Raw genomic sequence first — 24,521 nt, 5'->3', positions numbered from 1 at the left:
ATCACATGCAAATGATATTTAAATGTTTATGGCCTGGAAACTGACAGACAAGTTGACACAGAAAGCCAAAATATTTGAGTTAGGTAACTTGTAGCTGCTTTAAATTGAATCATCTCCTACTGCCTGTTTAAAGCAACTGAACGTGATTATTTTTCTGTTTTCTTCTCTAGATCCTCAGTGGCTTTCCACCAGAGTATCAATGAGCCTTAGTTAGTCTCAGCAAATGCCAGTCAGGATTCAACTAGTGATGGGGCAGTCCAGTTAAGCATAAGCCAAAAAAAAAAAAAAAAATCTAGGGAGTGTTCAGGAAACAGTTGTCTTGGTCTAGAGGCTGGTGACTGGATGGCTGCAGAACTGAGCTGTTAGGACGTTGGCTCAGGGGCTGAACACGGGCCCAGACAGAGGTCTTGTGGTTGTTTCAGACCTGCTCCTCTGAGTGGCTGCTCTTGGTGCAGGGAGTCAGAAAAAAGAAGCCTGAGACTTATGGTTCTTGCCCTCTGAGATGGTAGAATATGAAAGGAAATGTTAGTGACTACAGCATTATGCAACTCAGGGGGAGAGGTAAGGAAGATGGGACTGGTGCTGGGCTCGGATGGTTCATCTTGGGGTGTGCGGGGGCAGTGAGCACCAAGGTCATGGGAACATTACCTAGCCCTCCATGCTGTCAGCCAGCTTCAGGCGGCTTGGGTTTCTTACCAGGCTCAGAATCACCAGATAATGAGAAGGCAGTTTGTGCAGAAATCCAGCTCCATTGATTAGGCAGTTCCAAGGAGCGAGTGGGCAGGCTCTTGGTTGGAATGTCATTATTTAACCACCACAGAATATTTATCATTGCGTTCATCACCACTGGCTGCAGGAAACGAGGCTACATGAATCAGGTGGGTTCCATTCTCTGGAATGATATAATTGGCATTTCAGGTAAATAGCTGACTTGGCCTGCACCCAATTTCCCCCTAGGTCTTCGTTAACCAAATGAACACAGGTTCTGTCCTGTCCAGAGCTCCTGGAGCCCTGAGTAAACTAGACATGGATCTACTCCAGGCCCCAGCCCCCAGCAGAGCCGGCATTCTCTAGAACCCAGAAGTCCATCAGTGGACCTGGGGCCCCAAGGTTTTCCTGTTTTCACAGCCAGCACTCCTCGTTGCCTGGGCTTGGGGCTACAAATGTCACAAGAAAAACAGTCCAGGAGTAGTCAGGCATGACAGGCCCAGTGGCCTCTCTTGTCAGGAGTCTGTTTCTTTCAGAGCCAACTCTGAGCTCTACAACCCATGGGCAGCAGGAGGTTACTGGGGGATTATCAAAGGATTAGGGGCTTTTGCTGAGTGAGCATGGATGGGGTACTTTCTGCCAGAGTGACTTTTCTGAAACAGATCTGATCACGCCACCTCTCTATGGCTCTACATCTCCTACAGCTGATTTAGAAAAGTGTTGTCCAATCATCCTCTTCAACAAACTCACCCAGCACAGGGAGTGATTATTATAATGCAGATTCCTGGGTCCACTCCCTGACCTACTGAATCTGAATTTCTGTGTGCAGTGTTCAGGAACCACAGCTAAACCACAGTTAAAACAAACTCTCCCACAGATTCTTTCTTTTTCTTTTAAAAAATATTTTCTTTTTCTATTTGAGAGAGAGTGAGACAGAGTATGAGGGGGCATGGGGGAAGGAGCAGAGAGAAGCAGACTTTCCATCAAGCAGGGAGCCCAACACGGGGCTCGACCCCAGGACCATGACCTGAGCCAAAGGCAGACGCCCAACCGACTGAGCCACCCAGGCGCCCCTCCCCCACAGATTCTTATGTACATTAAAGTTTAAGAACCACAGTACATTACAGGATAAAGTCCAAACTGCTTAGCCTGGAGTACAAGACCCACCAGAATGTCTCTATGTTCTCATCTCCCTGGAAGCACCTGCCCACCCTAGATTCCCTGCTTCTAGCCAAATTGATGCATTGCTGAGAATTAGGGTCTCTCACTCCCATATTGCTCCCACTGCTTCGAACATGCTCTCTCCCATTCCCCCCCCTTCCCTTTCCTTTGTTATTCTTTTATTCCTTTTAACAATGTACTCAGTCATGTCTCCTTGGGGTTGGGCATGCCTCCTCTACTTACCTCTTAGTGGTGCTTACACTGACTCATAACCATTTGGGTACTTGTTTGTCTCTGCATTGGACTATGAGCTCCATGATGATGGAGGCCAGGTCTTGCCCCTGGTTTGCCACTATACTTCCGGGCCCTTAGTAGAGGCTCAGAAACAGTTGCAAATGAATCAAGTTTTCAAGTTAGAGGCACCAGAGACTTGGGTCTAAGGTGTTGAGTACATCTTACAGAACTCAAATAGTAGCAGTGGTATTTAAATTCTCTTAAGGACAACAAAGGGATTAATGCAGAAGAAACTAAGGCAGTAAGATTAACCATGTGCACTTCAGTAGAGATTGTTAGGCATAATATATACAACAAATTACAAATGGAGGTACGATCACAAGTCCCACTGTGGTCCTAACTACGCAAAACCATGCTCACAGGTCTGGGGCTGGACTGCTAGGGTACTGGGGTGGTGGTGGAGTAGGCTATAGGTGGGAGTCAGGAACCCAGAGGCTGAAACCCTTACCCCAGGATATCGAGGAGAAAGGAGTCAGAGGTCTGGGTCAGCATTGGCAGGCGGACCAAGGGTTGATACTCCTAAGAACAAGTAACGTCACCAAGTCCCAAAGGCGGCAATAAAATCTTTAAAAGAAAAAAAAGTCAGGAACCAGACAAAAACTGGGCCAACAGCTGTGAGGAGTTTGGAAAAGGTGGGGCTAGCTCTGCCCTCCTCTGGGGACAGCATGGCAGGCTTTTTGTGATGAGGTTTGACAATGAGGGTCTTGTTTTGGGCAGTCCACTGAAGACTAGGTGTGGGCCCTATGTGTGTGTTCATGGGAACGTGGCTCCCACGGGTGGATGGGCATCTGGGCCTGGCATCAAAAAACCCCTTGACAACATTCTTAACCTCCCACCCTCCCTTTTTAAATAAACGACAGAAATGTATTTTTCACGGTTCTGGAGGCTGGAAGTTTCAGAGGAGGGTGCCAGCAGGGTGGAGTTCTGGTGAGGGCCCTCTTCTGGGGTGCATACTGCTGATTTGTCTTGTGACCTCACATAGCTGAGAGCAGAGAGAGGAAGCAAGCCTTCCGGTTCCAGCCTCCCTCCTTGGACTCTGCTACTGACCACGGCTTGGGTGGTTTTAAAAGAGACCACCATCCGTCTTTCTGCTCTGGCTACCCATAAATCTTTATCTCTTGTGCCCCACATGAAGTCAGATCACAGAATGGTAGGCCTGTGCGTTTGCATGTTTGAAACTTTCTGGACATTCTTAGAGTGGTAAGCCTTTTTCCTTTTGCAGATGTCTCTGACATGAGAGGCAGGTTCCTAAACACCCACTACCTGCTTCCCCTCCACCTGCCCTTTTCAGCTGCAGCCTGACAGGAAGCTCCTGAGTGGCCTCCCCGTGTAGATGGGGTCTGTTCCCAGAGCCCCAGCACGTGTCAGCTCCGGAGGGTTTATTCCAAGTGTCAACCCACTTATGCTTGTGAACTTGCTTAAACCCTTTTGTCTCTTCCTTTCCAGCTTGGTCAGTATCTGCCAGGCTTTTCATCTCATCACAGAGTTGAACGAAACAAGGTTTGTTCATCGGATTTGCCGGGAACCATGCTGTTGGGGAGTGTCCTGAGGCACTACTGTCCCCGTGTGCCCCAGCTTCTGTCCCGGGCCTGAGGCTCCCTGCCCGCTCTGTGCATGGCCTCAGCCACCTGGTCTCTCTGCTCACAGTTACAGCACTGTTTCCAATCCTGTCTCTTCCTCGTCTACTGTCCAATCCCAAGCTCTGCTCCTCCTTAGTGTTTTAGGCACCAAGACATATCCCCTTCCTTCTTTCCTTCCTTCCAGCAATTTCGGGTAATTATAGAAATATTATGTTTTTTGAGCAAAAGGTCTGACAAGCATCCACATGCAGTTTTGGCCTTTGCTTGATAACCATCTCTTTCCCTGCTCTTCTTCTTAATTAAAAGGGCAGAAGGTGTGAGCGTGGGCTGAAGACGGGATAGGGGCCGTCAAGACTTGAGCCTGATTCTGGCTCTGACATTGAGTCTCCCTCTGGCCTTGGGCAATTTCCTTTAATCTTCTCTTTTTTACTGGCTCTAATGAAGAGTCCAGGCTGTTCCTTAGGGACAGGCTGAAAATTGTTGAAAATGCAAATCATTGAAAATATCTTCACGGCTGCATCTTTGGGCAAATTCCACATTCCTTTCTGCAAGGTCCAGGGTCAGATACCCTGATTTCCTTCTGCCTGAACACCTTCAGATAGCTGGCCTATTTTTAATAGAACATCAAAAATAGACATTCATTATTTGTAGTCATTAAAAATAAAAACACTCCTGCGCAAATTCAAGTAGAATGTGGTTATAAAAGCCAAGGTCTGTTGTCAAAGAAAAATGTGGGGTGTGTGTGTGTGTGTTTGTGTGTGCGTGTGTTATGTAACCACTGATCCTTGATCCCTAGATGCTATCTGGTGAGTAGCTGGTTGGATTTGGGGCTCACATGCCTTGGGAGCTGTTTGTAGCCTTGTTTGGAACAAGATAATCCTATGGAGTTTCAATCCTGCTTGATAAATAATCTCTTCTCCGTGGTCCATCTGACACAGCCCAGCTGGTTTTCGGGTCCAGTGGTCTCCTAGAGAAAAAGTTCCAAATGGTTAGTGTGGAGCTGGCTGCTGAGCTCCTGACAGCCGACTCTAGGCTTGCAGAAGGGTTCTGGGTTCTCCTGAGGACATCTGTGCTTCTAAACCGGGGTTTCCGGGCTTGCTGTGTTGGGAGCAAACTCAAGCAACTGCTTGAGTTTCTTTGGAGGGAGACCGAGCTTCCCCACTTGGGATGGAGAGCACAGTTTACTTCCCCTGTAAGGCAAACACTCCTTTGCAGTTGATCCAGGGCCTCTTGCTGCCAATGTGCAGGGCCTGGGGGCCTGTTACAGCATTGGCTTCTTGGCTGGAGTGTAGAAGGGCTCATTTTGGGCTGTTCAGTGAGTCAAAAATGGTATTTCTATCACATTACTTAAGTCAACCAAGCTAGGCTGCTATAACCAAGACACAAACTAATTTGGGCCACTTCATATCTGGGAGGAGTGTGTCCTGCATTGCTGGGCAGCTCTGCACCCCCAACCCCTCCTTGGCCCCTACACCCCCCCCCCCACACACACACACTCAGGAACTCAGAGTCCTTCTATCTTGTAGCTCTACCATCTCGAGTCCTTGAGTGTGTTTCCATGGTTGAAGCTGGGTTAGTACAAAACCAAGTCCAGGCAGCAGACTGGGGAAGAGAGCGTGGAGGGGCCCTCCCATTCCAATGGCGCACACGATCACTTCCACTTCGTTCTGCCAGAGTGAACTCAGTGACAAGGTCACATGTTACTACAAGTCTTGAGGAATGCAGTCCCTACCTGGGCAATGACACACCATGCCATGACTGTCATTATGGAAGAAGAGAATGGAAACGACATTGCTGTAATAAATCTTAGTCACGACTACAACTATACATTGAATCCTGTAAGTCCTCCTAGCCAATCTCTGAACCCAGGGGTGGCCTTGGGGACCACCAGCACACACTCCCACCAGTAGTGAGAGTTCCCATAACCCCATGACCTTGATGAATTTGATATTTTTTATGGACTGAATGTTTGTGTTCCCTCAACATTCATATACTGAAATCTAATCTCCAGTGGGATGGTTTCAGGAGTTGGGGGTCTTTGGGAGGTAATTAAGTCGTGACGGTGGAGCCCTTATGAATGGGATGAGTGCCCTTATAAGAGGAGGCTAGAAAGCTAGATCACTCTCTTTCTGCCTGTGAGGATACAATGCAACTCAGAAGGGGGTTCTCACCGGAGCCTGATCATGCTGGCACCCTGACTTCCAGCCTCTGGAACTGTGAGAAGTACATTTCTGTTGGTCATAAGCTCCCCAGTCTATGGTACCTTGTTACAGCAGCCCAAACTGACTTAAGGCAGTATTATTTGACTTTCTAATTTTTGCCAATCTGATAGGTGTGAAGTAGTATCCTGTTATCTGGGTTTCTATTTCTTTGATTACTAGTGAGATTAGGCATTTTTTCATATGTTTAGTGACAATTTGAGTTTCCTCTTCCATAGGATTTCCTTATATCTGGATACTAGGAGGGAAGAGAATGATTAAACACAGGGAGATAGGAAAATGAAGACCTTGTAGGGATTTGGTTTGGCTGGATTATACATTATAATGGGGACTGACAAGAAATAAAGCTGAAAGGGTAAACTGGGAACAAATGAAAGGCTATTAATGCGAAGGTGTTTTGAACCGTATTCTGGGTTATGAGAATCTGAAAACTTGAGTAGGTGAATGATCCTTTTGGGAAGACTTCCCCATTCCTTCCTACTTTCTCCCTGTCAGGATTGAATGGGCTTTCTCTGGGCTCCTCTAAGGCATTCATTCATATTCTCTCTCTTTTTCTCTCCTTCCCTTTCCTTCTTCCCTCTATCTCAGTCCATTCAGACTGCTCCCATGGAATACCACAGACTGGATAGCTTATCAACAGCAGAAATTTATTTCTCACAGTTCTGGAGGCTACAAGTCCAAGATCAAGGTGCTGGCAGATTTGGTATCTGGTGAAGACCCACTTCCGGGTTCACAGATTGCTGTCGCTTCCCTGTAACATGGCAGGAGGGGCAGGGGGGGCTCTCTAGGGTCTCTTTTATAAGGCACTAATCTCACTTATAAGCGTTCTACCTTCATGACCTAATCACCTCCCAAAGGCCCCACCACCTCCAAATACTATCACATTAGGGGTTAGGGGATTTCATCATATGAAGTTTGAGGGGACATAAACATTAAGTCTATTGCACTCTCTCCCTACTGCATTGACCTGATCTGTTTCTGGGACAACTTCCCAACCAGAGTGGTGCTGGAGCTTTGTCCTTGTCTCCCAGTAATTAGCACAGTGCCTGTTTCAAAATAGCTGCTTAGTAATGATTACTGAACAGAATTCAAGAGCTCAATTTTAGGAAGCAAAGTATAGAATCAATGGGTGGGAGAGAAGACAGGCCAACCCAGTTAGAAGCTGGAACATCACCTAGGCAAAAAGTGGTAAAGGTAGTGGAGAAAGGGCAGTGACAAAAACAAAACAAAAGGGACAGCTGGGAACGACCTAGTGATGCTGGAAGCTGAATCTTGGCACCTGGGCAAACGCAGAGTGTGAAGGAGGAGAAGGAGGGTGACTCTGAGATTTTGAGCCTTAGGATGGGGAGAAAAGTCATACCTGTAGTAGAGGAAAACAGATCAGGTTAGAATCTCAGTGAGTGATGACAATTAACATTTTAAAGAAGTATAAAGTTGCCTTATAATTGCTTAACATTCTGTAGTTCTCAAGGCTTGTATCTTTATAGTGATAAATAGCACTGGGTCCTCCAAGAAAGGGAAACTTTCTCTAAAGAGGGGACTAAAAATAAATGTAGATTTCCTGGTTATTCTTTGACATTTTTGCCCAAGAGCCCAAATGTAAAAATTAATCAATCTGTTGACCATGCTATTTTGTTTCTGCAGAGCTTCTTCATCAGCTGAGGGAACGAACATGGATATTTGGAGCCGCGTCCTTAGACACTGTTTTAGGCGGGAACTGATGCTATGCCCATAAGACATCTTATTGAATGAGAGACCCAGTGGATGTGAAGCAGGTAAAAAGCCAAATTCAGTGACACTTTTCTGTAGGCTGGCTGCTGTCAGTTGCCACCAATAAGGATCATCTTGTATTTTGGAGCATCCATCAGGACTGGAGATCTAAAATGATAGTTTCTGAGCTTGAAAATCATCCCCACTCTCCATCCTAAGCATTATCTTTGCTCAATTGGATTTAAAGTCCCTACTGTGTATAACAGGGGAAAGGCAACAAGTGGTTTGGGGGTCCCTAAATGGCATCCGGAGCTGCTTTTGCTGTCCCTCTAATCCTAACTCTGCTTACTTCCTGTGGGCCAAATCCAACCTCACCCAGGCTGTTAGGTACCGTCTACGGCTGCTTCCGTGCCACGGCAGCCAAGCTGAGGGTTTCAACCAGAGACTGTATGACCTGCGAAGTGGAAAATGTTGACTCTCTTTGCAGAAAGTGTGCTGCCCCCTGTGCGAGAATGTTAACACTATGAAGGTAGAGGCAGTGTCTCCTCAGCAGCTTAATTCCCAGAAAATGGAACAGTGAATTTTTTCTGTTCCTCTTCTGCCCTCAGGTTACCCTTTCTCTTTTCTCTGTTACCCCTTTGTTTCTCTGGCAGCAGTATCATTTGAGACCAAAGAGATTGCCAGGCTCTGGTGGAAAACAAACATAGCGCCACTGCTAAACTGAGTGCCTCGAATGCTCTCTGACCACGTGCTATCTCTGCTTATAGATGAAATGTGCTTCCTGAAACTTGCCATGGCCCCAAGACCATGGTTGGTGACAGTAAGCTGTGATACCTTATGAAAGTTACAAATGTACAAGATCAAGAGGATGACTAGTTTAGGCAAAGCCCTACAAGACATATACATCTGAACCTTATATCAGGCACCTGGTCATGGTGAGGTTTGGGAAAGGCTCTGAGGAGAGTACCTTTTGGGAGTCCTCATGCCATATATGTCTCAATTCTTTAAGAATATCAAGGAAGCTAACAAACTACTAAATAATGACCTTCACGATGATGTAGATTCAAATTCCAACTTCTTGGTTTCCATGGAGCTTCCCACTGGGCTACGTTGGCACAGAGCCAGCTGCCTCATGGCTCACCTCCCTCTCCTGCTTTCCCAAGAGGCCTCATGTGCCACATATAGACGTGAGTTCCACATGGTCACGGACCTATGACCCCAGAAAGAGGCCCATACAGGCCCTACAAGCAGACTTTAGAACATTTGGGAGGGGAATTCCAGAGTTATGGGTCTGATGGGCATGTCTCATTGGACATGGGAGTGAACTAACTGGAGAAGGACCAGAGTGGAGACTGAGGGGAAGGCTGAAAGGCCAGCCAAGTAATTTAATCTTTTGGGGGCTTGGTTTCCTTTTCCAATAAAACAGTACAAAACAAAACAATTAGATAAGGGCTTAGTTTTTGAGCACTGAGGTATTTTGCAGTTCCACAAACCTGTGGTTCTATGAATCTGAAACTTCTAGTACTTAAGCTTTCCCCAACTTGACAACCACCTTGGACAAAGTGTCACAGTAATATTGCCCTATGAACATCAGGAGTCACAAACTATTAATCTTAGGATCTGCTGAGGCACTGAATTACCACATTGAGGAAACCAAGTCCCACATAGCTTGGGCCCAGTGGTCTCTTTCTGGTGCCTGAAACAGCTGTCCCACCAACGTGACACTGCCATATGTCTAGGGAACATCTTCTTCCCTTCTCCAGAAGCTTTGCAGGCCTGCTGGTACAGAACTCCGTCCTTATTGGTCCTGGGGCAAGTACCCAGGGTGTCACAGAGAATCTTTCTTTCAAGCCCAAACCTTGCCGTCCCCCCCCACTTTCCCCTTACTGGCTCTTTAGGAGAGTCATAATAGCAGATACAAATGAAGCTTTCTATGAGTTTTTTACTCAGAGTGAAAGAGATTCTTTTTTTGATTCCCACTATTTCGAAATCTTGAGCTCCCCAAAGAATTGGAACCTGAGAAGATCTGGCAACAAGTCATATTCCTGGAATATCTCCAGACTTGTCTTGTTTTCTGAATTGACTCTCCATTTTCCTTTCCTCTTCTTTGTAAATCTCCCTTATTCAACCAGACTGGGAGACCTTTCAGTAGAGTAACACGTTCTCAGGAGATTTGAGCCACAGTTCCAACATGAATTCTCCTCAAACTCAAACGAAGTGTGGACATGCCTCCTCTTTCTTGATTTTTTTTTCCTGCTTATGTTTTGTGATTGGTATTTTTTTTAAAGCATAGCATCCCTGTTGCTCTACCTGCCCTTTGCTGTTGTCTTTAGCTTTTTGAGGTATCATTTTCCTGGACCTACTTCTTTTCCATATACTTTTCTTTGCTGGGTTTTTATAGTGTTTAATTTGGCAAGTAATTGTTGAGTGTTTCTTGTGTGTCGGGAGCTGGGGAAAATGACAAAAAAGACACAGACATTGCCGATGGAGAGCTCAGGTATAGTAGACACAGACAGCTAAAGTGAGCTCCCCTCCCCCAGGCAAGGTGGGATTTTCCCCATACCTGACTCTTCCCAGTCCTGGATGCCTTCCTAAAACCACCACAGCCCACCACAAATGAGTGCTTATGCCCCCCTCCCCCACACAGGTGCCCCCCAAATGGTTTGGTTTAAAACGATTATGTTCTGATTCTTCATGAGCTTTTCTTTTTTTAAGATTTATTTATTTATTTGACAGAGAGAGACACAGCGAGAGAGGGAACACAAGCAGGGGGAGTGGGAGAGGGAGAAGCAGGCTTCCCTCGGAGCTGGGAGCCTGATGCGGGGTTCGATCCCAGGACCCTGAGATCATGACCTGAGCCGAAGGCAGACGCTTAACGACTGAGCCACCCAGGCGCCCCCTTCATGAGCTTTTCTGCAAACAATTAGATGTCCTGTGAGCCACTACCCCCCTAACATCCCTGCAGAAGATGCACACGTCAGCACCATGGAAATGGCACGACACTATATGACATCTCTAAACAGTTACAGAGACATGTTGGATCTCCTGTCCAACCAAGCATCCACTCTCACTTGTCCTTGCCTCTTTGTCTCCTGTCCTAATTATACCTGTGAGGTAGGCACTCAGATAAGCTGAGCAAACGGAAATGAAACCTAGATTCAGCTAATACCCCCTGACCATGGATAATGTTTATGTGCATTGCCAGTTGGGTGTTTTCTTCAACCCTACAAAGCAGACTTGACATGGAACATCAAGACCAGTCCACTCACGTCGACCCCAGCATTGCAGAATCTTCCCATGACTAGCACTTCTGTGGCAGTAATGCTCACAGAAGCTCACACCGTGACAGGAAGCTACACACGCACAAAGGGTGTCTAAATACCATGTGGGGCACACCAGGGAGATGAGTGAATTCAAATGGTCTAAGTACATTTGTACTTTGTTTTCTCCTTAAAAATACACACACACACACACACACACACACACACACACACACACAAAACAGAAGACCCACTGAAAATGAGCGTGATATGGAGTAGTGCTCCTAGTAGGATGGGCTGGATAAGAAGGGTTTTGCATTTGTTTGGCTGGGTCAGTTTCATCATCAGGTGTTTGAGGTAAGCAAGTCAGTGGTGGTTTCTCTCTGAAAGAGCCCCCTGCGGAGCTCGCGGTATGGCCCGCATGGGTTTGTTTCTGCGGCTGAGCGGGTTCGACCAGATGACCATATGGCAAAGGCTCCTGCCTTTCCAGCTGCTCAGAGTTTCTTTCTGGCTGGAGCGAATGAGTAGTGTGGAGATCAGACCTGTGGAAGGAGATCAGAGGGGCTCTTGTCATCTTGGTTTTGTGAAAAGATTGCACATCAGCTTTTAAATTTTAAAAGTTAAACAGCTGTCAATCAATTGCTGAAGGAAGTTCAGCGGAGGATCCTGTGATTCTGTCAGATCACCAAGGATATGGGCTATGCTTGTTTCCTTGTCTGAGAAAAGGCTGGACCAGATGACCCCTCAGGTTCCTCTGGCTCTATGGTGTAGACGTTATAAAAACTCAGGCCATCTGTGTGCACATGCTTGCCTCTTTGAGGGAATCTACACCCTCTGTGCGATTTCCAAAGGCTGTCATGGTAGCTTTTATTGGTTTGATTTTTAGCCTAAAAACGTTACCATGCTCTTCCTGTCTTAAAAGCCAAGAAGTCATGACTTAGGTCATTCATGGGGTACAGAATTCCCTTTGTATAGTTCCCACGAAGGTGGCTCCTGGGAAGCATGAAAATCGGAAAGGTGGGAGACATTGGAGTAGGACAGCAGGCTACAGATCAAAGCTCAGTCATTATGTCCAGCTCCTGAAGAAGGGGACACCTTTCTAACTGGAGAGACATGCTCTCCAGTTAGAAGGTACAGGCTGAATTCTTATACCAGTTGTGGGGAGTGGGAGGAGTGTCAGTAAGGAGGGGGGTTAGACGGAAGCCTGCCCAAATCTAGACAACATGTGGTTTATCAATTATCTAGCTTAAAAATCACACATGCTCTTGAGATGATTAATTTAGTATTAAGGGCTAAGAACATGCTTTGAGGTGGGGCAAAGATCCCAGGCAAGGCTGCAGGTACTTCAGAAACTAATTGATAAGGGTAGAAAATATGCATGGAAACTCTTTAACAATGAATAAGGATCAGACTCAACACCAAAAAACCAAAAAATCCAATTAAAAAATGGGCAGAGGGGGGCGCCTCGGTGGTTCAGTTGGTTGAGCATCAAACCCTTGGTCTCAGTTCAGGTCTTGATCTCAATGTTGTGAATTTAAGCACTGCATTGGGCTCCACAATGGACACAGAGCCTACTTAGAAATAATAATAATAATAATAAATTAAATTAAAAATGTGCAGAGTACCAGAATAGACATTTTTCCAAAGAAATGGCCAGCAGACACATGAAAAGATGCTCAACATCACTAATCATGAGGGATATGCAAATCGAACCCACAATGAAATATCACCTCACACTAGTCAAAATGGCTAGTATCAAAAAGACAAGAAACAATAAGCGTTGATGAGAATGTGGAGAAAACAAAACCCTCATGTGCTGTAGGTGGGAATATAAATTGGTGCCGCCACTCCGGAAAACACTGTGGAAAAGAGAAATACCATTTGATCCAGTAATTCTATTTCTGGGTATTTACCCAAAGAAAACAAAAGCACTAATTCAAAGGGATACACGCATCCCTATGTTTATTACAGCATTATTTACAATAGCCAAGATATGGAAGCAACCCAAGTGTCCACTGATAGATGAATGGATAAACATGTGGTATATTGTGGTGAGCACAGCCTAAAGTATAGAGAAGCTGAATCATTATATTGTACACCTGAAACTAATGTAACATTGTGTGTAAACTATGCCCAAATAAAAAAAAACTAAAAAAAAGATGTGACACATATATACAATACAATATTATTCAGCCATAAAAGAATGAAATTCTGCCATTCATGACAACATGGATGGACCTAGAGGGTATTATGCTAAGTGAAATAAGTCAGACAGAAAGACAAATACCATGTGACTTCATTTATACACAGAATCTAAAAATCAAAACAAATAAACAAGCCAGAAACAGACTCATAAATTCAGAGAATAAACTGGTGGTTGACGGAGGGGAGGGGTAGGAGGGTGAGTGAAATGGGTAAAGGAGATAAAGAGATAGAAACTTCCAGCTGTAAAATAAATAAGTCATAGGGAGGAAAAGTATAGCATAGGGAATATAGTCAGTAATATTATAACAATATTGTATGGTGACTATGGTGAGCATTTGGTAATGTATGTAATTGCCAAATCACTACATTTTCACAATTTATGTTGTATACTTGAAACTAATATAATATTGTATGTCAACTACACTTCAATAAAAAAATAAAATTGCAGACAAAAAAAAAAAGACTAAGGATCAGAAACTGATCTGAGTTGTTCCTGCTTCTGGAAAACACGTGTGATGGTCACTAATTTATAAGCCCCTTTAGGACGTTACTAAGTTGACTGATCATCAATCACCTAGTTATCTACTGAAACCTTGACCCTCACTTGTTTCCATAAAACAGATTGTGACATTCCACAAACCTCATCCTGAAGGATATTTTCCAGTACTGAGTCCTTTAAGAATTCAAAGCATTCTTGATAACCAGATACACTGCTCTCTAGATAATGAAATGCTGGTGGTGGTCCTCAAGCACAAGTGAGGCTGGGAAGCCACCAGCCTGCTGAACTTCCTAAAGCTGTGCTGTCACGTGTGTTTGGAGGCAAGTTGTGAATGTTTTCTAGAACTTATTGAGAGAAACTACCTTTTTCTTGTTTGTAAGAGACATTAAGGGAAATTATTTCGAAGTGGTATAATATAAACAAGAATGTAATTACTATTTCTTTCATGATATTTATTTATATACAAAGTTTTACAAGAGAATTTTTGCAAACCTGTATAAAGGTAGTATGTCATTAAGTCAGAGTTAGGGTTTGAATAAAAAATTTATTATAAAAATATACCAATTTAATAATTGTGTTGCAGTAGGTTTTCTATTATAATATTTGTATACTAAAATGTGACAAACAAAATAGAAAAATGGTCACATCCAATAAGGGGGAAAAGTTTGGAATTAAATGCTGCAGATCACAGATCATCAGCGTCCCTTACCTGGCCCAGAGATGACCTGGTTTTAGCCCTTTGAGAGAGAATATACCCGGTTGGGGTGGGGAGAACATTGATAGTTCTAGGAAACACTTTTGCTACCCAATGAGTTATCAAAGGGGTTCATAACTGCAAGTGGCTTTCAAAGAATAATTTTCTACAGGTGTAAACAAACACCAAGTATAAGATTTATAAATGAGGAAGAGTGGCTAGAAAATCTAAGCAGAACTACCATTCCCTAGACAGATGCCTATACGTAGGCATTTCTGGGTCCTCTAGGGAGATGGGGATAAGGTTAACATTTCAAAGCTGTCAAGTCTCTACTAGACAAGAGGAAGGGGAAAAATTCATCGCAAGCATGGCTTTGGAAAGGAGTGTTTCAATCAGTGGTAAGATTTGTGGGTTTTTTTGTTTTGTTTTGTTTTGTTTTTTGCAACTAAGAGACTGGTGGGAGGTTCAGCTATAAAGGAACATATTTAAAATAGTAGAGTACACTTAAAAGTTTTCAAATGTGATTATAACTAAGAAGCAATTATACAAAACAAGTCTCAACTGCCATATATAGAGAAAGATAGCTTTTGCTAAGATAACTGGAAAAGATGCTTTAGGTTCTGCATTATGAAAGCAGTGCAGCTAGAATGTGGTGTGATTCATGAGTAAACAGTATCCTGAATAAGGCTTCACTATTCTACATACCACTTACGCTCACCCTGGAAGAGACAGAATTTTTATAAAATCTGAATTGATGTAGTAAGACAAATTAGTACTGGCCAAAAGTCTGCCTGCCATTTTTTCAGAAGTAGATAGCTTCAGGATGCTTACTTTTTCTACATTTTGATAAATTCTATTCACATTTTATCTACTTTTGGCTAAAGTTCCAGTGTCTTTAAGCTTCAAAAACAGAATTTGAATCCCATTATTCCAAACTGATTATTTTAATCCTTTCCACACTTACTAGAAGAATATATGTATCTACCCTGAGTATAAATAAAGCATATATTATTATATATCACTGATGTAATCTAGAATCTAGGAGTAGAGTCCATCATTATAACTTTATTCTGAAACAAATCACCATATGGTATGTACAGCTATATGTGTTGAAATTGAAAACATGTCCTATGAATTCTTTGGTTAAGAAATTTCTAAATGGGAAATTGGGTGATTTAATAATATCAAATGCAAATGAGAGATCACTTAAAACTTCTTAGGGAGTAAGTTCAGAAGTAAGGCTATATAATTTTAAGAAAACAGCAAATAAGGCCCTAAGAGTTTAGTTCTTTGATTGGATAAAAAATATAAGTAAAATACTTAACAACTTTCAAACTTATTTAAAAAATAAAATGGGGTGAAACATTGAAACTGAGAAAAAAAAAGAAACTGGTTGGAGGAATGAGAATTTTATAGGAAATAAGATTTTGCACATCTTTGCCTATTGGAGAAATGCTTTGATTTTATTCTCGAGGTAAGTTTGGACAGAATGGCTGAATTAATTTGTCCCATTAAAATCCCAGGCTTGGGGCACCTGGCTGGTTCAGTCAGTAGAGCATGTGACTCTCAATCTCAGGGTCATGAATTCAAGCCCCACATTGGGCATGGAGCCTACTTAAAAATTTTTTTTAAAAATTCCCAGGCTTAAGCCAAGGCGCTTGGATACCAGTGCCTCTTCCAGTACTTTCTCTAGTGCTCTCTCTCTTTCTGGGGAACTGGGATGGGGTAGACATGCTCCTTACATGGAGCACCATGCCAGGGCAGGATCCTGGAAGCAACTATCCCAAGGGTTATCATAGGCCAGGATACACACTTTCTATTGCTTCTTCCTCCACCATCTTGAGATTATTTTAATTAATTAATTTTTTAAGTAATCCCTACACCCAATGTAGGGCTTGAACTCACAACCCCAAGATCAAGAGTAGCATGCTCTACCAACTGAGCCAGCCAGGCGCCCCTTGATACTTTTATACAGAAAAACAAGCCCTCTTCCTAAAACAGACAATAATCTTGCTCTAACCAAATATGTCCACCATTGAAATGGAGTGCCAGTTAATTTCTTTCCTTTGAAACTCAAACATATGACCAAAAACATAAATGTCAAGTATCCCAACAACCCAAACATTTTAATACTCTCTCCTATTTTCCCTGCTTCATATTTCTAAAACCCAAGTCTTTTCACTATAAGCAAAAACATATGGGAAAGTTCTTTTCAAAAATGCTCTCCCACACCACCCAGATAGCTTCTTGATTATAAAAGGAACCTCCACAACCACTGACTGAACAGTCCCTCAGCACAGAACTGGTGGGGAGTGGTGGGGATGTGGTGGGGATGTGGTATGGGGGTCACTCTTGTGGGAGGCATATCTGGGCCTTGGGGCCCCTCAGGCTCAGTGGATCAGTCCCTGAGCTGAGGATCTGCCTCAAACAGCGGACTATGAAAAAGGGGCAGGAGTACCTTGGCTTGTTGGCTGGCTCCAGCGGCGCGAGGGTGCAAAGGAAAGTCATGAATTTCAGTCTGCTGTTTAGCAAAATTCACAAATACCTGGAGACAAGAGTAGGAGAGCAAGGGTAGGTAAATGTTTCCAGAAAAATGGTGTCCTCGACCCATCCTCCCACCCACTTTCTGTCTCTCTCCCACAGCTAATGTACAGCTCCACTAGAGCAGCTGTGTCCTGCAGGAGGGGAGGGTGGCCCACCCACAAGCCCAGCCTCCCGTGCCCAGGACAGGCTTGTTTCTTAGAATTCTGAGCTGAGCCAAAGGAATTCCCAGGGGAGGATTCAAAGGACTCTGGGTAGATGCTCAGCTAGCAGCATCCTCCTAAACCTGTAAAGAAACTGAAAACAAACAAAAACAAAAGCAGGAGTCCGATCTCCTCTCTTCTCTGTTCTTTATTCAATGTGCAGTACGGCTGTGATTCCTGCCCCTGCCTTCATCTGCTGGTAAGAAGGTGCTGGTGTGCCGGAGAGCCAGCTCCTCAAAGCCTATAGGAGACTTGCCTATTTCCATGGCTTTATTAGACAGTCTTAAGGATGTTTATTTAAAGCAAACAGATAGCAACAACAGTAACCCCCAGAGACAACTCAAATGTCCAAATGGATGAATGGATAAACAAAACATGGTCTATACGTATAATGGAATATGACTCAGCCTTTAAAAGAAGGAGATTCTGACATGCTACGATGTGGATAAACTGGAGGACATTAAGTGAAATAAGCTAGACACAAAAGGACAAATGCTGTATGATTCCACTTATATAAGGTATGTGGAGTAGTCACTAAAAAGCAGAACAGTGGTTACCAGTGGCTGGGGGAAGTGGTTCATGAGGAATTCTTGTCTAATGGATATACAGTTTCAGTTTGGGAAGATGAAAAATTTCTGGAGATGGATGTTGGTGATCCGTTTCACAATAATGTGACTTACTTAATGCCACCGAATTGTACACTTAAGAATGGCTAATTATGTTATACATACTTTGCCATAAAATTTTAAAAAGTGATCACATTAAAAAACTCTGATTCATGGCATGCAGGCTTATCAAAAATCCCCAAATTGAGCACTTTGAGTGGGTGCATTTGATTGAATGTAAATTAAGCATCAATTAACATTGATTTGAAAAGGAAAAAAAAAAAGCCACCACCACCAACCAGGAAGGATGAAATAAAGTAACAGTGCAGTGGGGAAGGATGATGTAGTCAAGGAAATTTGCTGATGACTAAAATATCATTAGAAGACAATTTCGGATCTACCAAGCTTTACCCTAACAGACAGAGGAACCAGAGCATTAAAAATCAGGCATGTGGTGCTCCCTCTCATGTGGCTTCCAGCCCAGTATGCACACAGCCCCCCTCCGCACATGCGCCCGTCAGGCAACCTGCCTGGTCCAGCGTGGTCTGCGTGACGGAGTACTCCTCGATGAGCAGGCTGTCCTTGTGGGAGATGAGCAGCTGGAAGATGCGGGCCAGGGAGGAGGAGGAGACCTGGAACTGGAGCATGTTGTAGTGTCTCTCCCTCTGCACGCTGCCCGGGAAGTTCCCCTGGAAGAACTGCTCCACCAGATTCAGGTCGGGAAGCAAGTCTTCCTTCGGGGATTTGATTTTCATCGTGACAATGTAGCCATCTCCAAACCTAGGCGACACACAGGGTAGCACGGCATGGGCCTATTAGTAGCTGGGTCTGAGGCAATTCCGAAATAAGGAATAGATTTGCCAAAAATATTGGGTATGAAAGGCTCATACTATAGACCCTGTGTGCATGTTTAAAACTAGTAGGAAAAAACCCATGACAGTTCCTGGAAAAAACAGTTTGATACTAAGTTTGTAGAGGTCCAAATGTCTGTGTGGTGAAGTGAGTCACCAGACCTGTGTCACAGCTTCCTCAGTCCAACTCCTGGAGGCAGGGATGCTCCCTGCTCCTTTCCCTCCCATTTACCTGCTGAAGTCAAAGGTGGTTTTAGCCCCTTGTGGAGATCACAACCTGCCCACGAAGGCCTCTGGAACTAGTGTTTACTCAGTAATGGAAAGCTGCCTCCTCCTTCAAAGGGATCCCCAGGAGGGCACTAAGACTTGGGAAGGCAGCACTTCCCTATGGAAACTTCCAGAACAAATGGGAGCTGCTAGGGTCGGGACCATCAGCATTTCCCTCTTCCCCTCACCAGGTCACCCACAGGTGGATACAGAATGGTCCACTAAGGAGTGTGTGCATGAACAGCTGGCTTCCTTATATGCTTATGTCAGGGTATACTGTGTCAGTTAGAATTTATTTCAAGGCTCCCTCCATGACCAACAACCAAGGGTTGCTCCCCTCTACAATAAAATACCTTTCCTTTCAGCTCTGGAAAACTGACTGTCCCTCCACATGGCAGATATTCCCCTCTCACCTGCTCTACCATGAGGATACTGATGAGAGGGAAAGCAGTAGGGAATCCACACATGTCTCCTGCAGTTGGACCCAGGAAGCTAGAACACGGCTCTGGTGACCTCATATGCTCAGCTGACGTCCCCCCTAGATATTCGTCCAGCATCCAAGCTGTAGTTGCTCAAGAAATCACAGGTCAAATAACCCAAATGCAGCTAATCTACTAGACCTTCCCCTCAGTCACTCATCTGCCCTGATGCATATGAAGGATGATGTGTCTTGGGCAACAGTCTCATGGGTACAAGACGACTAAGCATTTCAGCCTAGATAAGGTTATGTACTGTTCCTTTTACCAACTAGCACAGTGACTTTATATTCTGGGCTCATAAAAAGTGTTTGTTAAATAAATGAGTAATAACTACAAATCTACCCTTCCTAGTTCATAAAGCATATCAGAATGCAAGGAAGCACGGCATTATTATAATAATCTCACTTTAACTGATTAATTTTGGCTTTGGCACACAAAATATTATTAATAATGCATTATTGACAGCAGTTTACAATTTATGGGGACAGGGTAATCCTACTGAAGATTACTTAGCATTGTTGGTTTGTCATATACTACACGGTCACTTCTCAAACTCAAAAGCATAAACATGTCTGAAAAGAAAACTGATCCTCAGGCTATTTGATCTCCTAACCATCCCTATGTTGGTCATGGGCTCCTATTAGGTCATTGGTGCTGGATCTGTTGGGATAAGTGGGGGGATAATGAGACAGTGGTAGTGACCCTCCCTCATCTCAGCCAGGCTCTGCATATGCCCCAATCAGAACCCCACCTGGAGACTCAGGGAACCCTCAACCACAGGCAATTAGCCCAATATAGAGAAGTTTCTTTCAGCACAGCAGCTTTCTCTGTCTGCCGCTGTGGAGCAAGGCCCAGACCACATGCCTCTGCCAGTGGGGTCAGGGCAGCAGGACCCTCCCAAGTGTCAGGAGAGAGCACGGGGCCTAGTTGACACCACCAAGGAAGGTAACAAAGTCAACCCCCAGCCTATCCTTACTTGTACTTGAGGTGCTGAATGGTGCCCAGACACTGAAAGGTGCCCTTTACCATGATGGCCAGTCGGGTACACAGAGCTTCACATTCTTCCATGCTGTGGGGTAGGAGAGAGGAAGTAAGGAGGGGCGAGGGCTCCTGTCTGCCCACCTCTTCCACGCCAGCCCCTGGGAATCTCTTGCCTGTGGGATGTGAGGACCACAGCTCTCCCTTCCCTGATGATGCTCACAATGGTGTTCCATAACATGCGGCGTGCCTGAGGGTCCATGCCTGTGGTGGGCTCATCCTGTGGGGAGGCAGAGAGGGCAGGGAACTGGGCTTGGAGCCAGCCTCTCCTGGTTACCGCACCCTCCTTGGCTGACTCCCTCTGAGCAGCTCTGCTCTCTGGCAGACAATATACAAAGTGCTCCCCCCTCCCCAAAGTGAGCAAGACTTAAGGAACCCAGGCTTCGGGTAGGGAAGGCAGGGGGTCAACCAGGACAGTAAAGAGACATTATGCATCTCCATTGACCCATTTCAGCCCATCAATGGGTTAAGGTTGATTAAGGCAATGGCAGAATTGTCTTGAATATAAAAAACCCAACAAACTTACACATAATTTGCAAGGAGGGAGACAGATAGCCCAGGTGACTTGTATGAGTCACCTCCCAGCCCTGCGACCCCTGCCCTCATAAACCCCTGACTGCATGAGCACAAGGGCCTTGGGTCTGGTGCAGCTCCAGGGAGAATCTCATGAGTCTCTGATCCAGGCCAGTGTTCCTGCCCACTTTGCAGCCCGAGCAGACTTCCTCCAGCAGTAATTTCTGACCAGAGGGGCTGAACTTCCCTGCTATGAGCCTGTGGGCCCATAACAGATTTCCCAGGGGCTCAGAGTGAGAATATGTTGTGACTCCAGTTTCCCCCAAGAGTTGTGAACCAAACACTGGGTTGATTTGCTCAAAGCAAGCAGTACAGGAAACAGTCTAGACAAAAACAGATGGCTGCATTTTCTAAATCCGCTGGCCCAACCACAGAGATGCAGCTCTTGGTTCAGGCCCTCGGGCCCCCTGTCCCCACACGTCCTGGTAACCCTCACCAGCAGCACCAGAGGTGGGCAGCCCATCAGGGCGATGGCTGTAGAGAGTTTCCGCTTGTTGCCTCCACTGTAGGTGCCAACCAGGCGGTCTGCATAGGGAGACAGGCCCAGGCTCTGAATACTCCAGTTTGCCACCTAGGGAAGAGGAAGAAAACCCACTGTGAAAAGACAAACAAGCTAACTTCCACCAATTCGAAGTCTTAGGCTCCCAGATCTCACACCATCAGGATGACAGATACAGCTAGGCTGACACAAGGTCACCTACTGGCTCGGGAGTGGTTCATGGGCTTCAGGGGCCAGATATCCCCTTTCCATACTGTGCCTTACATTGCAGTGTGACTTGGTGCAGCCCCTGGAGAAATGACCCTCAGCCTTATGAAGGGCAAGGCAGTGCTTCTCACGTAGGGTCCCAGACTATGGGTAAGAGTGGAAGAGTCCCAGGGTCTGATGGTGGGTGTCAGACCTGTTGCTTCCACCCCACAACAGGGTCACACTTGAAGTCTGTTCGCATCTAATATACACATATCGAGCCACTGCTATGAGTCAGACACTGTACTAAGCACTGGAGAATAATGGTGAACATAGCCACTGCTGTCGTACTCACAGATGGAGTGGGGGATGACACACAATTGAACTAAACAGAATAATGACAGATTGTAAAATTGCTTTGAGGAAAATCAACAGAAATTATGACAAAGAATACTGTGTGTGTGTGCGCGTGTGTGTGTGTGTGTATGTGTGTGTGTGTGTGAATGTGCGCAGGAAGAAAACTAGAGAAGTCTTTGGAGACAAGCCCACCATGTTTCTACCTTCTGTACTTATTGTACCTCTGCCTGGAATGTTCTTCCACTAGATATCCCCATGGCTCACTCTGTCAGCTCCTTCAGGTCTTCACTCAGAGGTCACTTCCTCTGTGATGTTGGCCCTGTGCCACCCTACCTAAAAATACTTCCCTACTTTACTTTTCCCCTACCGACTTTTCACTTTTAAAAGTATATTTTACTTACTTATCTATTTATTATCTGTCCTTCCCACTAGAATGTAAGCTTCACTTTTAACTTCTTATTTGGAATAGTTTCCAACTTACAGAAATGTTTAAAAATAAGAATAATAGAAAAACATTCATAAACACTTCACTCTTTTTCTCTCTCCCTTTCTTATGTTGGGCGTGTGTGCACATGCACATACATATGAACACACATATTTTTTCAGAGCCATTTAAGGTATGTATCATGGCCCTTTACTCCTAAATACTTTAGTGTCTACTTCCTAAGAAGAGGAATACTCTTACATAACCACAGTACAGTTATCAGTGTCAGTAAGTTTAACATTATTCTGATACTTTCATCTGATCTACCTTTCATAGTCTAGTTTTGCCAACTGGCCCAATGATGTCCTTCATGGCATTATTTTCTATCCAGTACAGGATGCAGTCTGGTGTCCATTACTCAGTCACCGTTGTCTACTTAGCTCCTGTGATCAGGAACATTTCCACAGCCTTTCTTTGTCTTTTGTGACTTTGATACTTTTGAAGAGTACAGCCCCGGTATTTTTTTTTTTTTTAACAGAACGTTCATTTGGAGTTTGTTTGATGTTTTCTCATGATAAGATTCAGGTTACATGTTCTCAATCAGAATATTATGTATTGTTGTGTCCTTCTCAGGGTATCACCTCTAGGGGCAGGACATGTCCAGGTGCCCCTCATATGCGATGTTAATTCTGATCACCCAATTAAGGTGTTGTCTCATTTCTTCATTGTGAAATTATGATACTTCCTCCTCACAACCAATAAGCAATCTGTGGCAGATACTTTTAAGCTATATAAATATCTTGCTTCTCATAAAAAAATTTCCCCTAGATTTAGCAACCATGGTTGATTCTTGTACAATCCAATCTTTACTATGATCACTATAAAATGATTTCCCAACTCTAGAATTCTTCCACCCTAATCAGTCGGCTCTCAGCATGTGAGTGTAGGCAAGAACCATCCCTTTTCTCTTATTTATCTATTTAACAGTATGGAGTTATGAATTCCTCTGTTGCCCCCCATGTTTTATAATTGATCAGGGTATTTATTATTTTGATGTTCAAACTGTACCCCGTTTGGCTATGGGGAGCCCCTTCAAGATGGCTCCTGTGTAGCTCTGACATGCCCCTTCCCCCCCTTTTTTAAGCACTTTACTTTCTGGCATAAAAAGATGTTTCAGGCTCGTTTTATACCTATACTGTCCCAGCCCTGGAATTTGTCATTGCAATAGTGTTATAATAGCATTGTATGGTGACAGATGGTAGCTACACTTCCTGTGGGCATAGCACAATGCATGGAGTTGTCAAATCACTATTATACACCCGAAACTAATGTAACATTGTATGTCAACTATACTTCAACAGAAAACGGGGAAAAAAGTAGAATTCTGCATTTGCTCTTTTGCCGTTTGCTTTTTTTACTTAGTATCTTTAGGAAATAACTCCGTATCAGTTCACAGAGATTTTCTGTGTATGTGTGTATGCATAAGACTTTATTACGTGTATGTACCATAAATGATTCGACCAATCTCCTATGCCTGAATATTTAGGTAATTCCCAATGTTTTGTGACTACTAATGCAATGAATAACCTGTGCATATAGATTTTGCCCTGTGGGAGGTATATCCTTGGGGTAAATTCCCAGAAGTGGGATTGCTGAATCAAAGGGAAATGCATACATTGTTTTGTTAGATAGGAAGCCAGGGATTTTCTTGTTTTGTTTACTGCAATCCCCCCAAATATAACAGTATTTGGCATATAGTAGACACTGAGAAAGCATTTGTTGAATGGACAGCACGTTCCAACTTTCCCATCTCTAAATAAATTCACTCTCATGAAATAGGCTTAGGGTTCACCAAACTCCTGAGTGGCTACAAGAAACTATTTTTTACCCTCTCAATTTCATCTGCTGGTACACCTCGAAGCCGGGCATAAAGGTAAAGATGTTCTCGCCCTGTGAGCATGTCATCGATTGCATCAAACTGAGGACAATAACCCATATTTTGATGGACGTCAGATATATTGGTTAAAATACTGCAAGAAGAAAAGGTGATTAGCAAGTTTTCTTCAAAGGGGGGGGGAATGACAACAGAGCTGGGGCTGGAGAGCTTCTGCCAATGGGATAAGCAAGATACCTCTTCTGCTTTACTTCAGAAATGTACATAACATTTA

General features: G+C 44.3%; 1 protein-coding gene across 1 annotated transcript in view; it reads right to left on the bottom strand.

The window, feature by feature from the left end:
• ABCA4 (ATP binding cassette subfamily A member 4) overlaps positions 1-24,521 on the bottom strand; it is a 166,462-nt gene that overhangs the window by 24,109 nt on the left and 117,832 nt on the right. The window contains exons 44-50 of the mRNA XM_088022838.1: positions 24,242-24,383; positions 21,324-21,458; positions 20,431-20,534; positions 20,253-20,345; positions 18,210-18,459; positions 16,788-16,875; positions 16,073-16,177 (exon numbers count right to left, since the gene is read on the bottom strand). Of these exons, the coding sequence (XP_087878964.1) occupies positions 16,073-16,177; positions 16,788-16,875; positions 18,210-18,459; positions 20,253-20,345; positions 20,431-20,534; positions 21,324-21,458; positions 24,242-24,383 (917 nt within the window). The remainder of the gene's footprint in view (positions 1-16,072; positions 16,178-16,787; positions 16,876-18,209; positions 18,460-20,252; positions 20,346-20,430; positions 20,535-21,323; positions 21,459-24,241; positions 24,384-24,521) is intronic.

The sequence above is a fragment of the Eumetopias jubatus genome, unplaced genomic scaffold (genome assembly GCF_037043125.1).
Source record: "Eumetopias jubatus isolate StellerSeaLion01/CBP00866 unplaced genomic scaffold, mEumJub1_p1.0 scaffold_4, whole genome shotgun sequence".
NCBI classification, from domain to species: Eukaryota; Metazoa; Chordata; class Mammalia; order Carnivora; family Otariidae; genus Eumetopias; species Eumetopias jubatus.
Note: the sequence above shows the minus strand (reverse complement) of the source record. Positions and strands in the feature narration are given on the sequence as shown.